The 15726-nt window shown below is 39.7% G+C and overlaps 1 protein-coding gene across 1 annotated transcript; it reads right to left on the reverse strand.

The window, feature by feature from the left end:
• Positions 1-430: 430 nt before the first annotated feature.
• Positions 431-15621, reverse strand: rnf11b (ring finger protein 11b). Its single transcript, XM_026345754.1, has 3 exons — positions 15078-15621; positions 3864-4033; positions 431-3346 (listed from the first exon to the last, which is right to left on the reverse strand). Exons 1-3 carry the CDS (start codon positions 15198-15200, stop codon positions 3175-3177), a joined length of 465 nt encoding a protein of 154 aa, XP_026201539.1. The 5' UTR covers positions 15201-15621; the 3' UTR covers positions 431-3174.
• Positions 15622-15726: the final 105 nt, after the last annotated feature.

A 15726-nucleotide genomic window follows, 5' to 3' on the forward strand; every position in this document is an offset into this window, starting at 1 on the left:
TTGTTTTACTTTAGTAACACTTATTTGGCAGAAGAGCATTTTCCAAAGCAACATAAGATGAGTTTGTCTTTTCTCGTATAGCCTAAAATTCAGATTTGGTGCAAAAGTGAGGCAGGTATTTTGTCTTTGATAATTGTTAAGAGGGTACTAGGCTGGTAGCAGCTGGGAAAGCCTTAAAGCTTTTGTGTTCATGCTAAAATGAACCAAACACAGTAAAATTATGATGGCTAATAATATTAGCAGTGTCACCAATATCTTACTCCACACATGAAACTGATACTGAAACAAACTGAGATCACTTATTAGTCAGTATGTTAAGACACTGCTTTTTTTTTTTCCAGAGAAATGAAAAACAAAAAAAAAGAAAAAAGAAGACTACATTCTTCTCCTTCTGGTGTCCACACAGGAAATAAGCCACACCTGCTGCCAGTTATGTTCTGATGCAATGTCGCTTTATTTTTTGCCTGTAGTACATAACATATGCATATTTATGCTTACAAACAGGGAAAGTCCTAACAGGCATCCGTACACAAACACACATCACACATACTCCATTCACATAGAAGTAAACCTTAATGTTCAGTCCTGTACTTAAAGCAAAACAAACCCACCTTAAAAACAGCACATACGTAGCATTCCTGTGAGTTTAGATACTTTGAATAAATAAGTGTCCTGACTTTTGAAGTCATAGCCAAACTTGTGTGGCCCGTGTTCAACAAAGATTTTATTGTTAGTGAACTGCTCACTAAGTGTGTCATCTTCCGGGGGTGTGAGCACTAAGAACTGTTAGCACATTACAGGAAATCTATTTGGGTAAAACTGCTCAATAATATCTCACGAGTCAACGTCCAACAAAGTGTCACACCGATGAACATGTAGCTTTGATAGAGAGCTAGTCTTCGCTGGAATCAGGATATGTACTGTATGTAAACCCTTCCTTTGTGTGTGTGATACACAATCTTTGATTATTTTTAAGGAACTAGATAGATACAAACACACACACACACACACACACACACAATGGCACCGTTGAGTCCCTACAATGCCACATAGTGCTCGTCCTACGCAGCCTCGATTACGTCCGGACTGAGACCAAAACTTCGACTTCTCTGCAAAAAGGCATTTGTATCCCAAACTGTCATCTGCTGTGACACGGACACTGGAGAGTGCAGCAAAAAGCAGTGGATACAAGCTCTGTAACTGTGCAGGACTCTCCAGGACCAGCGTCAGACTGTGTGACAGGAATCCAATCCTTAAACAAGGACACATTGACAATTTATTTACTTGACATACCTTTTTTTTTCCTCATGATATAACACGCTCAGTGCTGCTAACTTGGCAGCAGTATTCCCAGTCCTTACTGTACCCCCACCCACTTTCTTCTCACCTTTTAGCAGCTAATTCCAACCCTCCCTCATGTTTCACTAAGGCCTTGACGCTCCACCCTAATGATGGAATAATTATTAATAATAATATAGTAATTATGTACAACTTAAAGAGTTAGGGAGATTATAGTACTGTGCAAAACTAAGGCGCTGTCACTTCCTCCCCCCAATCTTCCTCAAACAAACACACAGACAGAGGCTATAAAGCCTTCTACAAACACACGGAGGTGCACACACATATACAGATCACTAAAGGCATGTTTTCAAACTGTGTTGGATCTGTATCATGCCCGCTGTGCAGGGGGAGCTCACATGACTATTTTCTGCATAACTCAAAGTGTCACCGACTCGCCTGCGTGCCCAAGTTATCAGGGAGAAGGAAAAGAAAAGTCATCACTTGTATTTCTTTGTGCTTTCGTAGTAAACAGGGCGACATGGGCGAGACACATTTTTAAATGTGTTTAAAATTGGAGTTTAATTTAATTTGGGGCCTGAACCCGATGTGAAGAGAACGAAGACAGCGACAGTGGATAAAAATATAGCCGTTCCAAGGTGAGAACTTTTTCTTCTATACTTGCGTCATGGTTCACTGTCCTGTGGTGTCACAGTTTCCTCTTTGAATGTTTGCTTTAGCTTCAATGTATTTTTTCACAGCACATGATGCTGAATTGAGCAGAACGAAAGAACTCAAACCAGCGTATGATATTAGCAAAGCAAATCACATACTTCCAATAATTATTAAATGCATATGGTCGACATTTGTCATCAAAGTGATTAAGAAGTGCAAACGTCTCTCACTTGTATCAGTGGTTTGTTGACTGGTCTGCTTGTGCTCTGCTCTGCGCCAATGATCTGAGACGTCACTGTGACTGAGAAGACGGTGAGGATCCAAACACTTGACAGCAGCACTTTACCAGCTACCCATTCCACCATGACTAAAGCACATACTGTGTTTTCTGCTGTCATGTCTGTGTTGTTAGTAAACACTGGTATAACTGAGCCCTTATGGCATTTGACAAAACAAACACAACAGATTTCACAAAGCCACAGACAATCAATCACAGCACCGACCAATCTTATTTTGTTTACGAGAGAGATCCACGGTCTGCAGAATACACCTGTTGATTTCTTGATCTCCAGTGGTATTAAAAGGGCCACGACACCCCTGTTAGTTTGACTTTATCTGTTGAACTAGTTTAGTGTGTGTTCAGCTGATGAAATCATGAAACCAAGCTAGCTGCATGTTGGTAATAAGTTGATTTTAAAATGTCTATTAGTGAGTTATTTAACTAGATCATTGTTTCTTTTCGATGTTAGGGTGTAATTAAGGAAGTGTGTGTATCTGTGTTTATAAATGTGGTTCTTGGAAAGGTTTCTTATCATCTACTCTCCTTGACTTCCCTTTGCACTTGTATTCTAAAACTCCCCACCATTGTCATCTCCGGCCTTTTTCTCCTTTTTTCAAACTAGATCCTTCCTGCTTGTCCATAACACTAACAGTGTTCAAACCCCCCATTACTTTCCCAGATGCAATCCTGTCCAGCAGGCCAACTGAGGAACTTGTGCATGAAGAGACACACACACGCGCGCACACACACACACACACACACACAGACATTAGAGACCAACATGAATCTTTTACATCATAACTGCTTTGATTTCACCACCTTACTAATCCAGGATACAGGTTAGTAAGAAGAAAGTTGTGTGGATTGTCCACTGTGTGCATATTGTATGTGTGTGTGCGTCCAGTCTGATCCACAGGTGTCTGTGCATATGTGTTTGTTTGTCAGTTGGTCTCATAGGAGGACAGCAGCGCAGCATCCACTGGCTCCATGCAGGAGGGGCAGGTGAAGGATCTCATCAGCCAGTCATCTATGCAGTCCATGTGGTAGATGTGCATGCAGGGCAGGAACCGAATGGGGTCTCCATAGACAAAGTCCATCATACAAATGACGCACCTGCAGAGAGGAACATAGACACGCACTGTTTCACATCATATAAATGTAGACAGCACAAAAATGCAGAGAAAAAAAACAAGAGAAATGAGAAGTAGAAACAGTTTTGTAGCTTTCACTTGACAATGCATAGGCTTAATCAACTTTCAGTAGGATTTGGATTCAAATTTAAAGGTTGACAATGAGAACTTCTCCAAACATAAATCATACAATTGTAAAAAACAAAACTATTTATAGTTTTATGTCAGTACATGCACAGTAATCACAACAAATGACACTTTTTTAAATAGTATAATTTGCAGCAAATATTGTGTAAGTGTACATGTACAATTTGAAGAAGCTATATCACTGATTTAGTTTGAATTTGTCCATATTTTTTAGATGATTCTATTTAATGTAAACACCCTCCTTAAACACAGATCAAAGAAGTGAGCCGTTAACGATTCTTAACATATTACCCTGTTCCTCTAAAAATGACTACTCCCACCGTTGACTGTGACAACACAGGCTTTCTACTCACTCTCTGATCTTCTTTTCAGAGCCATCCCGCCCAGGATCGTACACGCCCTTCGGGAGGTGCTGGATGAGACCGATACGCTGTGCAATGCGGACCTGCTCCTCCTCTGTCAGCTGAGTGGCCAGTCGGGCTTGACTGGGTGTTGGGTGGTAGACAGGCACATGGATCTGCTCCTGCAGAAGTAGAAAAAGGAGAAGTCAAAAAAAGTCATAGTAGACACTTGTCTTGCAAATCTATACATAATAATTATGTAACGTGTAATTAGTGAACATGTGAAAACAGGTCACAGGTGAGAGGATTAAAAAAAATAAATCACTTAAAACTTTAAACACCTTTTTATTTCTCCAGACCAAATGGAACCTCTCAAACCCAAGTTACAGACAAGTGCACACTTGTGAATAATAACAATACGACTCTGACTTCACAGAAGCTGCTTATCAAACCTCTCCACATTATAACAGTGTGAGATGTCACATCAACAAAAGCAGAAGTTGTCCTTATTATAATCACGTTTGAAAGAAGTTATGCCATGTGTAGCACATGACTTGAGCTCAAAGACAATACCCATATACAGTGGCAAAAAAAAGTATGTGAACCTTTTGGAATTTCATGGTTTTCTGCATTCATTTATTATAAAACATTATCTGATCATCATCTAAGTCAAGAATATTAATAAACATAATGAGGCTAAAATAATAACACAAAAAAAATTCTGATCTTTCATGTATTTATTCAGAACAATCATAAAAACCTCATAGTGCCAGTGGAAAAATTATGTGAAGCAATATGGGAGCAATAACCTCAACCAGGCGCTTCCTGTAGCTGTGGATCAGGAATTTTGGCCCATTCTTTTCTGCAGAACTGCTTGAGTTCTGTCACATTCTTTGGACGTCTCATGTGTGTTGCTCTCTTCAAGTTGTTCCACAGCATCTCTATTGGTTTGAGGTCTGAGCTCTGACTTGGCTACTCCAAAAGGTGGATTTAGTTTTTCTGAAGCCATTCTGTTTGTGGACTTTGGTGTTTTGGGTCTTTGTCCTGTTGCATTAACCAGCTGTCATACAGACATTCTCACATTAATCTGAAGGATTTTTGACACACTAGGGAATTCATCTTCCCCTGAATCACTGCAAACTGGCCAGGCCCAAGTCATGATGTTTCCTCCATCACACTTTACAGATGGGATAATGTTTTCATGATGATATGCTGTTCCTTTTTTACGCCAAATAGCTTTTTTCCCCAAATAGTTCAATATAGTTTCATCAGTCCACAAAACATTTTGCCAATACAGCTGAGTGTCAATGTGCTCTTTGGCAAACTTCAGGCGTGTAGCAATGTTCTGTTTAGTAAGCAGCATCTTCCTTCTTGGTGTCACGCCATAGACACCCTGCGATATTAGCCAGTTCCAATGATGTCACTTGGCAAAGTTGGGGTTGTGTCTTTACCTCACTCATGAGTGTTGTGCTCTTGGGGTTATTTTGACTGGCTGCCCATCTCTTCATAGTGTACTCGTCTTATTGGGTTTCACAGTCCAGCACACATTCTTGGTTTTAATATGTAATTATCCCTTTTAAAAAGGGGGACTGCTGCACTGAATGTTTGGTGTAACTACTGTAAGTAACTGACACCAGCGTTAACAAAATGTCTGGCTTTGTTGAGAGATTATGATCTCAGGCAGTAGGTGGCAGTGTTTCCCCATGCCTTGTACATTAGCTAGTGCAGCAGAAAGATGGTGGCATGGTCACTGTTGGGTAAAAATAAAAATGTGGATAAAAACTGTGTATTTTTGTTGGTGCCACATAGACCTGATGGTTTAAATATGATTAAAAAATCAATTTTACTTGACCTTTATGTGATAACCACAACACAAGCTCTCTCTGAATGTTTCTCCTGAAAGTCAACACAACACTTTAATAGTTAGAAATTCACTACAGATAACTCATACCAAACATCATGGTAATTTTGTGGGAACTTCCTCAAAGAATAATTTCTTATGATTACCAGCCTAAAACTCCACACTTCAAAGCGAGGAAACCTCACATGCACTTGGCCCACACTAAACTTCAAAGTGGCCAAAGCTGGGATCTGTCTTTGTGTAAAACCAACAAAAACTGAATGTGCAAAGGGACAAGTCCGGTGTCTTTCATTATGTGTGTCAGTAGTTTTTTTAAATATTAGGGCAGAAATGTGTGTAGGGAATGAAAGTAACATCAAATAAAAGTGAGTAATGGGGTTTCAGTATCAGATTGCTATGAGTAAACCAAATTAGACATATTTGCTAATGGATAGTTTAACAAACAACATTTCAAGACATTTCAAAAAGCTACTTTCAGCTCTAGAAAATTCAGTCTTTAAATTTTTTTTTGGTGAACAAGGAATAAACATTGACATAGCATTGGTGCTTTAATTTCAAGTGTTAGCTATACATGACCTGTGAAAACATAAAGCTTTTCAAGAATTCACAGAGGCATGACAGATTATTCTACATGTGTTTTGCTTTGGATTTCCAAAAGATCAACGCACTGTAAACGTGATCTCTCAGGACAACTTTGAGGTAACGTCTTCAAAATTGGCACAAACATCAATGTGGAGTAGAAGACGAACTGATCAGATATTGATGGTCAAAGGTCATGGTCACTGTGTCCTCATGTCTGACCTATTAACGCAATATTTCAGGAATGCTTACGGGGAATTCCATTTCCCCTTCTTCTGGTAAACACCTAAAGCATCCTGATGCCTCCCCGACAAGGATTTTACAGAAAAATATGTCATCAGTGCAGGACACAGTGGTTGTTTCGGTGAGAGCAGAACAGACCACACAAATCTCAACATACTGCAACACTTTAGCATGGGTTTGCATACGTTTTGTATGTCTTTCGTAATACCTTTGAGCCTTCCTGTCATTCATGCTAAAAACGTTCTATTCAGTCATTTCTCTCACTTTGTGGTCTTTGACTTTGCCTCAGTCTAATCCACTTCCTTCCCTTCCTCCATCTTTCCTCATAATTCATATAGTCTTTTGTGGTATGTGCATTAGTTTCGTCTCTCACACGTGGGTCCACTCTTCAGTTCACTGAGTCTCTTCTCCTTCTCGGCCTGTGTACCACATCCTCATGCCAAGCAAATAAAGGATCCAACAGTCAGGTTGTCCAATCGTATGCCATTATGCAATGCATTAACCACCTGTATAACTACACTCCACAGACGTCCTATTGACAGTACTAGACACTTGAATAAACCTGTATATCAAACTGACAGCAACAAACAAACCAATGTGAAACTTCTAAGAAACTTGTAGAGTTACCTATTCTGTTTACTAGTTACCCTAGATCTGCTGCACAAAACAGCAGGTTAAGTCAATACTGCACTTCAGAGTGTCAGGCATGAAAGTCAAACCAATCTTCATTTCCTCTTTCTTTTTGGCTGAATGGTAGTATGCGGTGGTTGCATGTTAATTCAAAGAAAAGCGACGACAGTATGCATGTGAGAAGGAAGGGCTGCATATTCATGCTCAGCTTGACTTGAATACCTCAAATAATTAACTGCTTCTCCTGGCCACATTTCGATGTGTGTTCGCAGACAATACACCAAAACCCAATATATATGTCCACAATTTCATCACGGGGGATCAACATAATATGTTAAAATTTAAAAACTAAATTAAAAATATGGTATTTCATTTTCACCTTGTATTTATTTTAAAAACAAATATGATTCTGTTGAATGGCCATGACATGCATGACACAGTAAGTAAGAAACTTAGATTGAAACTGAACTTTCTTGTACAAAAGATTTCCCCCTCCTTTAACTTTAGACATTCTTAGTTCTACTTGTGTTAGTAGCAAAGGTGGAGAAAGAAATAATTGAGCTAACATTAGCAGCTTTCTATTAACTAATCATCATAGTTGCTGGATAAAATATAGGACAGCAGGTCCAATCAGTTGACACTAATGTGAATTCCAAGAATTTAATCGTTGGTGGAGAAACAGGATTCAACACAACATGGCGGCAAACAAAGATTGTTTATGAAGTGGGATGCATCACTCCACTGAACAATGACAGTAAACTATATCTGTAGTTCTGATGCAAACAGTGTGAGACTTGTTCTCTAGAAAAAACAGCAACTGACCTCAAATGAGTTCCCAGTTTAGATTTTATCCTTATCATTAATACATTAAGTCAACTTTTTTTCTGATCTAGGATTTTACATATTATAAGTATCTTTTGGAAAATAAAGTTTATGTCAGCTTAACATCAAGCACGGCATAGAGTCTGTTGAAACACCAAAATGTTGACTGCGTTGACAGAACATTTGATGTCACTATTCAGAGACTGTTTTACCTTGTTTTGTGATTGTGAATGATTATCTTCCCTATTAATGGTGAAAGTTAAATTATGATGTTAAACCACTTGACACTAACATAGTCAAGCAGACTGTCTCTCATTCACAGAATGGTTTTTTAATTAGCGTGCCATCATTGGTGAGATTATCATAGATAATAGAAATTATTATATAAGCTTTACTAAATATAATGGGCACAAACATATTTTTAAACACAGTCCTTTAAGAAGCTCTTAGAGGAAAAATGCAGAACAATGACCACTCGGTCAGCCTGTCACCACTGTAGCATTTTAAACCATGAGTCATCATAACTCCAGCAGCTGAGGCGGTCTGCTGCTCCCCTGACAGTCATTCCTTTTACCCGTGTCAAAAAAAGATGGCAGTCAGGCAGCATGAATAAAAGCTACAGACAGGGCCTCAGAGGGGGGGCAGCAGCTGTGTGTGTATGTTAGGATGATCCACTGTGCAGCGGTCAGCAGTATAATTGTTGTCATATGTCGGTCACAGCTTTCATACATGGTGCTGGGCTGGTAGAATTGCTCATTATATGACCTCAGGTTGACCAGAAGGAAAACAGTCGGAGAGGTGAAGAGTGAGACAAAGGGAGAAAATGAAGGTGAAAGAGAGACTAAGGGCAGGGCACAGGGCACTGGCTAGCTGAGTTTCCTTTGTTGAGCATGCTGTAGGCTGCTGAGCCACACACAGCAGCAGAAATTGTCAACCTGCCAGCCCCAGGCTCCTAACGGTGAACAGGAAGGGAGGTGAAGATTATAGACAACAAGGACTGAGAGCAAATGCAGAGACAGAAAGTGAAAGAAGCATAAACCAAGTGGGAAGGCAATTACCCGACCTATTCCATCATCCATCACAAATTCAGTGGAAAGAGAGCTGGTAAAATGAAAGACAGAGGCACTCTCATCCCACAAGTTCAATAACAAGCAATAGTTTTAGCTGTATGTGCAAACACAGACAGGCGGAGCAACACCCATCAGTCTCCATTCTCCCCGGAAACAGATCACTTACACTTACGTGTATGTGTGTTGTTAGCTCTATACAAGCCACATGGAAAATGACTGGTTTCAGTACTATTACAAACTTAAATGACTGCTCCAGACACATTTGGCAGCTTTTCCTACTCATCGAGCAAAGGAAACGAATAGGAAAATGACAACATGCTTTTCAGAGATATGTTCACTTGGTGACTATGTAAAACTGTAATCTGTAAAATCATAAGTTCCGTAATGTAAGACAAAACTGGTCCTGAGCTGGCAGACTGGTAGGATAGGAAAAGGGTTTCAACCACAGATCCTGGCTGTGCCGACACGACGCCAACATACCAGAGCATTTAAGGGATAATGTGTATGTGTAAAAGGGGATGCAAACAGGAATCGCAATGACTGGGCAGAATCCTTGTTTTGAACGCATACTGTAAGGACAGCATAGTGACGCGACACTGGAAATAGAAAAACAATGTGCCTTAATGTCATGTCAAACCTCATATCCAGTGCAGGAAATGTCTGTGCATGTGGATACATTCATTGTATATTCATTGAGCAAACAAAACAATGTCATTAGGCACTTAAGGGGAAACAAACCAGAAACCTAAAGAATTTGCAAGCTCTGAAATCTTATATCGCTGTCCAGGGACTGCAGAGTAACAAAATCTTTGAACAAGATCTGCAGACACCTGCACATAAAAGAGGCAACAAGGACAACAACGGGAGGTGAAGAAGGCTGGGCATCGGCATCAGCATGAGAACAGCACAGGTTGAAAGTGTAAAAATAATGGTATGTGAGTATTGCATTACTTCATCAACAGTTGAGGCATCTATATGAGCTTAGAATCTGAAGTCGAGTAGTTCCCATTGGGACGGCATGGTGGTATAGTGATTAGCAGTGTTGCCTGAAGGCTTGTAGGACCTTGGTTTAAATCCATCCACTTGCCTGTGTGGAATAAGCATGACCCACATGACATGGATCAAAAAAGCCTTCACTGTAGGTACATACAATCTAAGGATTTCAATCTTAGTGGGGAAACAAACAAACTTAAATAAGTAGTATATTTTAATTAATGTTCAATTTCACCCGCAGTCAGTAGGTACTCATCTCAAGCAGCATCAGCCAATAAAAACAGCTAACAGTGGAGGTGTGACTCTACCACATCATATAGGCACATAATAGCCTTTCACTTAATTTTGGCACTGTAATATAAAACAATGTTGACCCCTCTGATCATATGAGCCAGGGCTGACAACTAACAGCTGATAATTAAACTGTGAGGAGGATTCATGAAGAGGTCAGAAGAATGTAGGGATGGTTATTTGAGTCACAGCCCTTGTGGTAAGTACTTAAGAACAGCAACCCCCAATGTTTTTGTTACCATATTAGGACAAGACAGTACTTAATCTGTCTCAAAGGGCTCATGATGTAGTATGTCACCCTCCTTTCCTGTCTCCAGTTTAAGTACTATGGGTCACACTTGGATGAAAGTACTTAGCAATTGCATTTTTGTTTTAATCTGCCATTAAATACAAAACCCAGAGGAACATCATTCACCTTGTCATTTCTTCTTGTCTTTCCACCTCCAGTGCTTCAGGTTGTCTCTAATTCAGGTTTAAAGCTATTCAGAAAGCACCTCTAAAGACACTTATTTTCCTCTTTTATTATGATCAAGCTAGTTGAGCTGAAAGCAAACTACTGACTGTGAAACCCTCTCATCAGCAATGTGGTCGATTGATACTCTGTGGTCCTGTGCTGTGTGTCCCTCTGAAAGAAGACGTGGTCTTACTGACCAAAGCAGCACTTCACTTTTACCTTTATGGTCACACTAAAGTGTTAATACAGACACAGAAAAAAAGAGTGAAAATGTTAGTGTATTACAAAATACAAAGTTTAGCAGCATCCAAACCCTTTGAATCTTGTGTGTGAGATTGTTTCATCCAATTGGATTTGGCCGCCGACTGCACAGCATTTATGATGCTGACAGCAGCATAAAAGCTTTTGTGCCAAACTGGATGCAATCAATAAAAACTCCTGTCACTGCCCCCATCTCTGAGGGGGACACAGGGACATCACAAGCCATGACAGGGGGCCAAATGGACGCACACACACACACACACACACACACACACACACACACACACACACACACACACACACACACACACACACACACACACACACAGGGATTTACCTGCACCATACAAATTAAAATATGACTTGGGGGTTTTAAAGTCTTACTGCAACACATGCAACACATACAACACAGGTACTGCTTGACAACACGAGCTACGTATATTATCTCTTCCTGGGAGTTGCAGATAGTGGCTAATTTAAAAAACTGTTGGCAAATAACAGACAGCACTACAATCAGTCAGGTGAACATTTTAGCACGGGGTAAACATCATATTAAGGACATGTTTAATACATCTGCTCTTTTTAAAGCTATTTATTGCAAGCTGAGTATGATATTTATGCCACTACCTATGCAGAATGAGTAGCCATTTTTAGCAATAAAGATAGTTATAGTGACAGAAATCTTGTGTAAATCTTTGTGGCTTTCACAAATGTTGTGAAATTTAGGCAAAAAGTTATGCTACATTGGTAAAATAACAAGCCTTTCACTAAATCCCAAAGATGTTTATCAAAGATCAACATGCTTGCAGTCTATTTCAAAAGTCTGATTTTGTAGCAATAGTGTCTGGTGTAATAGGAATCTCTCTCTCTGTCTGACCTATGACTAAAGTTGGACCCTTAGGCCCCAAAGATGCTAGTGTGTGCATTGCATCATTTTCTGCCAGGAAATTATTCAAAAACACCAAATCCAGCCTTGGCTGGTGATGTGGACACACCCGGCTCCAGATGCTGGAAATCACCCTGCTCTGATTCACCACTAACTATGGATTCCCAGGAATCCACAGTCTGATCTGGGGCTCAGACTGGCATGCAGTTAAAGTGTTTCATGTGTATTATATGTGTCTGCTTGATATTTAGGACACATGTCATGATTAGATACAACTTTGAGCAGTTTTACATGAATTAATATATATGAATATTACCTTCAACGTTAAGGCTACATTTCTGTTACTACACAGCAGTTTCACTTCTGTCACTTCCCTTTACTACACTCTAGGTTAGGCTTAAATTTTTAGGATTGGAACTGTGACATGTTTTTTTGTTGTCGTGTTTTCACAGATAATCCACAACCTGCTGAAACTTCCTCAGTGCACTCTCCCACAAATTGTTAACAGTGCGATTAGTTTTTCCTATGAACCTTCTGCGGTGTATGTTGCCAGTTTACCTGTTTCCAGGAATGAATGTTGAGTCTGAGTCAGTTCCATGCAACTTGAAAAAGATTATCCTAGACAAGCGTAATAATACATCCAGCCAGTCAACTTCACTGTTTATTGTTGTAAGGTTTTGAATATAAAAAACATCAGAGTTTGTTCTAGGTCATTATTTCTTATGTGTCTTATGTCATACTGTGTTTCTTTTGGATTCAGTGGTTGGGATTTCTAGCGCCTTATTTCCTATCATGACAATCAAATATCTCCCCCTATGGAGGACAAACCTTCTGTCACAGTGAGTTTACTGGCATTTAAATGCCAAGCCATACTTGACAGTTTTCTATAGCAAATTCAATTCCAAACTGAGTACAACTGAGCTTTGAGTCCCTTTTTTTATACACAACACTTCCAGAGTGTGTTAAGCTGCACACAAAATGTGTGCTGTGTTCTCAGACTGGGTTGAGATGGTGAAGGTGCTGATTACCGTAGTCACCAGGGAGAAAAGAGCTGGCAGGTCTGAAAGAGTCCTTTATAACAAGGTTTTAACAAGTTGGTTAACCCTCTAATGAAACTCTGTCAGTATAAACAAGCCGCACACGCATTTCTCAACACAACTAAAAGCTTAGTCAAGAGCTTTAAAGACACTAAGCAATGTTTGTGTCATTTATTTTACCTTTACTCAGCAGATCTGGCTGCTTTGGCCTAATTACACACTGTTGTACGCTAGACATGATAATTGTAGCAACATGAAAATAGATGCATGTCAAAGCCTCATTTCCAGGTTTAGATATAATCTTTAACTAACCCTCACTTCTGTGAGACATTCCATTCATAACAAATGACAAACATAATAATAAGTAATAATAATAATAATAATGAATACTTAATTGATCCCATTTGAAACTGTCTCTATGATGTTATACTCAGACTTAAGCAAGTATCAAGTATCAGCAAGTTTTATTTAGAAACTTTAGCTTTGATAAAAGATAATTCATGGTTGATATTTGAAAACTCCAGAAGGCTACTTAAAATACTTTTATTTCACTATGTCATGGTAGAACAATACAACCAATGAAAACCAATTACATGAAAGGAATATTTCATTCAAGTGTTCTAAGATCATGCCAATATGATTTTAAGCAGGTGAAAGGGATTTTGTATAAAACAAAACTAAGCTGAGCCAACACATAAACTTTCTAAAGACCAAAAATACTCTCCATGGTATGAGTATACACAAACATACTGTGAAGCAAAATGTCATCAAATGCAAGAATATGCCTTTATTATACTGAATATTTGAGGTGTTTTTTCTGTGTTTGTAGAACATATTAATTGATTATTATGGTCTTTTGAAGAAAAATAATGATAATAATACAAAGATAAACACACCACACTGACACCAATAACTCTGATAGACTGAGATCTATTAAAAAACATCTATTCAACTATAACTGGACATCATTATGACATAATAGAGTTTAAAGAAGCCGTAGGTGAGTGGTAGAAAATGGTGTCACTTGTCATGGGGCTGAGCAGATTTCTGACAGCACAGCCTGATATCCAATGTGGGGTCCAGTGATAGGCCAGAAAATTGTTTAACATGAATACCGAACATCCACAGGAATCCTCACAGCAATGAGCTGAGGTCTGGGTTGTTGGCCAAAAGGGATTTAACTGTGTTTAGATAACACTTTGCAAAACAGCACAATGCATATTTCCCCATAATGTTTTAATCCCGTTATAAATATTTTACAACTTGGTTATGCTAATCTGAAACTAAACTACAGTATAATCAGCTTTCTACAATAGGACTTCTCATGCTGTTCTGAACTGAGATCACCTTCAGTTTCCCATGCTTTAAAAACACTTATCTTAAATCTACAGATAAGGCTTGGCTTAACCTAATAACAGGCAAACTCTCTGCCAAGGCCTTACATAACACATACCAGCTGCCTCTTAACATAGAAAAACACAAAAGAGGAGGGTAGCACCATGCATCATATTTACAGTTACAACACAGTGTGGCTTGTTTGTGGATGATCTAATTCAGGAAATAAGGACACTACACAAACAAAGTCATTGGCCTGAAGGTTGGGAGGGAGAGTCACTGGAGGAAGCATCTGAGAAAGATATTCAGTCACTATTGTCCAAATAACAAAAAGACAGCTTCTAGTCCAGTTAAATTAGATTGTATACTGTTAAAGTGAACAACATTTGGTGCATTAGCTACATAGTTCAGTGTCTGAATGAAGACTAGACCAAGTAATCTTACTGTCTGGCTGTCATGTCAGTAAAGAATGAATCATAATATGACTTCAGGGAATAATAGAGATGTGACCTTCGCTTATAATAAAGCGGATTAGTGTCAAAGCCATGAAGGGACAGAGTCAGTGAGGTGCATTGCTGGGTTATGGTGATAAACAGCTGATGCAGCCCCACATGCTGTTTGTTAATCACCAATTTATTGGTTGTTGTCATTACCAAAGATGACTGGTACTGGATCGGATCTATCCTACATCAAGCGACCACCTAAACCAAAAACACAATGACTGGTTGGTCCCACTGTAGTCCAAACAGTTGGACAAAAGTTACCTGGTAAGGGGGCGGTGGCTCCTGGTCTGGGTCAGCACCGTCTCCGTAGCTGGCCCGGTCCGACTGAGACTCATGTAGCAAAGAAATGTCATCCGAGGTCGGAGACTTCAAACAGTTTCCCATCTCCTTCTTCTTCAGTCAACCGAGTCCCGTCCCTTAGCTTCGCTTAACTAAGAGCGTATTTCACAGGGGTAGTGTCAGTGGCTACGAAGGCGTTTTTGCGCACACAACTGATGGATCTCCTCTGCCAGACGACAGGAGGGCTGCTCAGTTCAACAACAACAAAACATCTCGCAGCTAGCCACACAAAGAGCTAGCATGCTAACACAAGCTAGCACTCGCAAGGGAGCATGTAGTGTCAGTTGGCTAAGAAATCACGACTGGGACAACCTTACAGAATTTTATATCCGCGAAGGAAGCGACGCGAAAAATATGGTGAGATGACTCATTTAATTTAATAATAACAACGCTAATCGCAGTTTTCCTGGTTGAAAGCTCCTGGTTGTCAGGGACTTTCCAGCTTGCAGCTGCCGAACAGCGACAAAAAGCTGGTGATGTAGCAACACGAAGTCCCGCCTCGCCGGAATGAACCAATGAGCTTTCACCTACATCCAGGAAGCGCTCACCCACAGCCAATCATAATCATCCT

The sequence above is a fragment of the Anabas testudineus genome, chromosome 4, assembly GCF_900324465.2.
Source record: "Anabas testudineus chromosome 4, fAnaTes1.2, whole genome shotgun sequence".
NCBI classification, from domain to species: Eukaryota; Metazoa; Chordata; class Actinopteri; order Anabantiformes; family Anabantidae; genus Anabas; species Anabas testudineus.

Excerpts from the sequence above, each read along its gene's own strand:
- rnf11b (XM_026345754.1), bottom strand. The coding sequence starts at position 15,200 with ATGGGAAACTGTTTGAAGTCTCCGACCTCGGATGACATTTCTTTGCTA. Across the intron at positions 4,034-15,077 it reads AGCCACCGCCCCCTTACCAG|GAGCAGATCCATGTGCCTGT; the intron begins GTAACTTTTGTC and ends CTACTTCTGCAG. Across the intron at positions 3,347-3,863 it reads TCTGAAAAGAAGATCAGAGA|GTGCGTCATTTGTATGATGG; the intron begins GTGAGTAGAAAG and ends TCCTCTCTGCAG.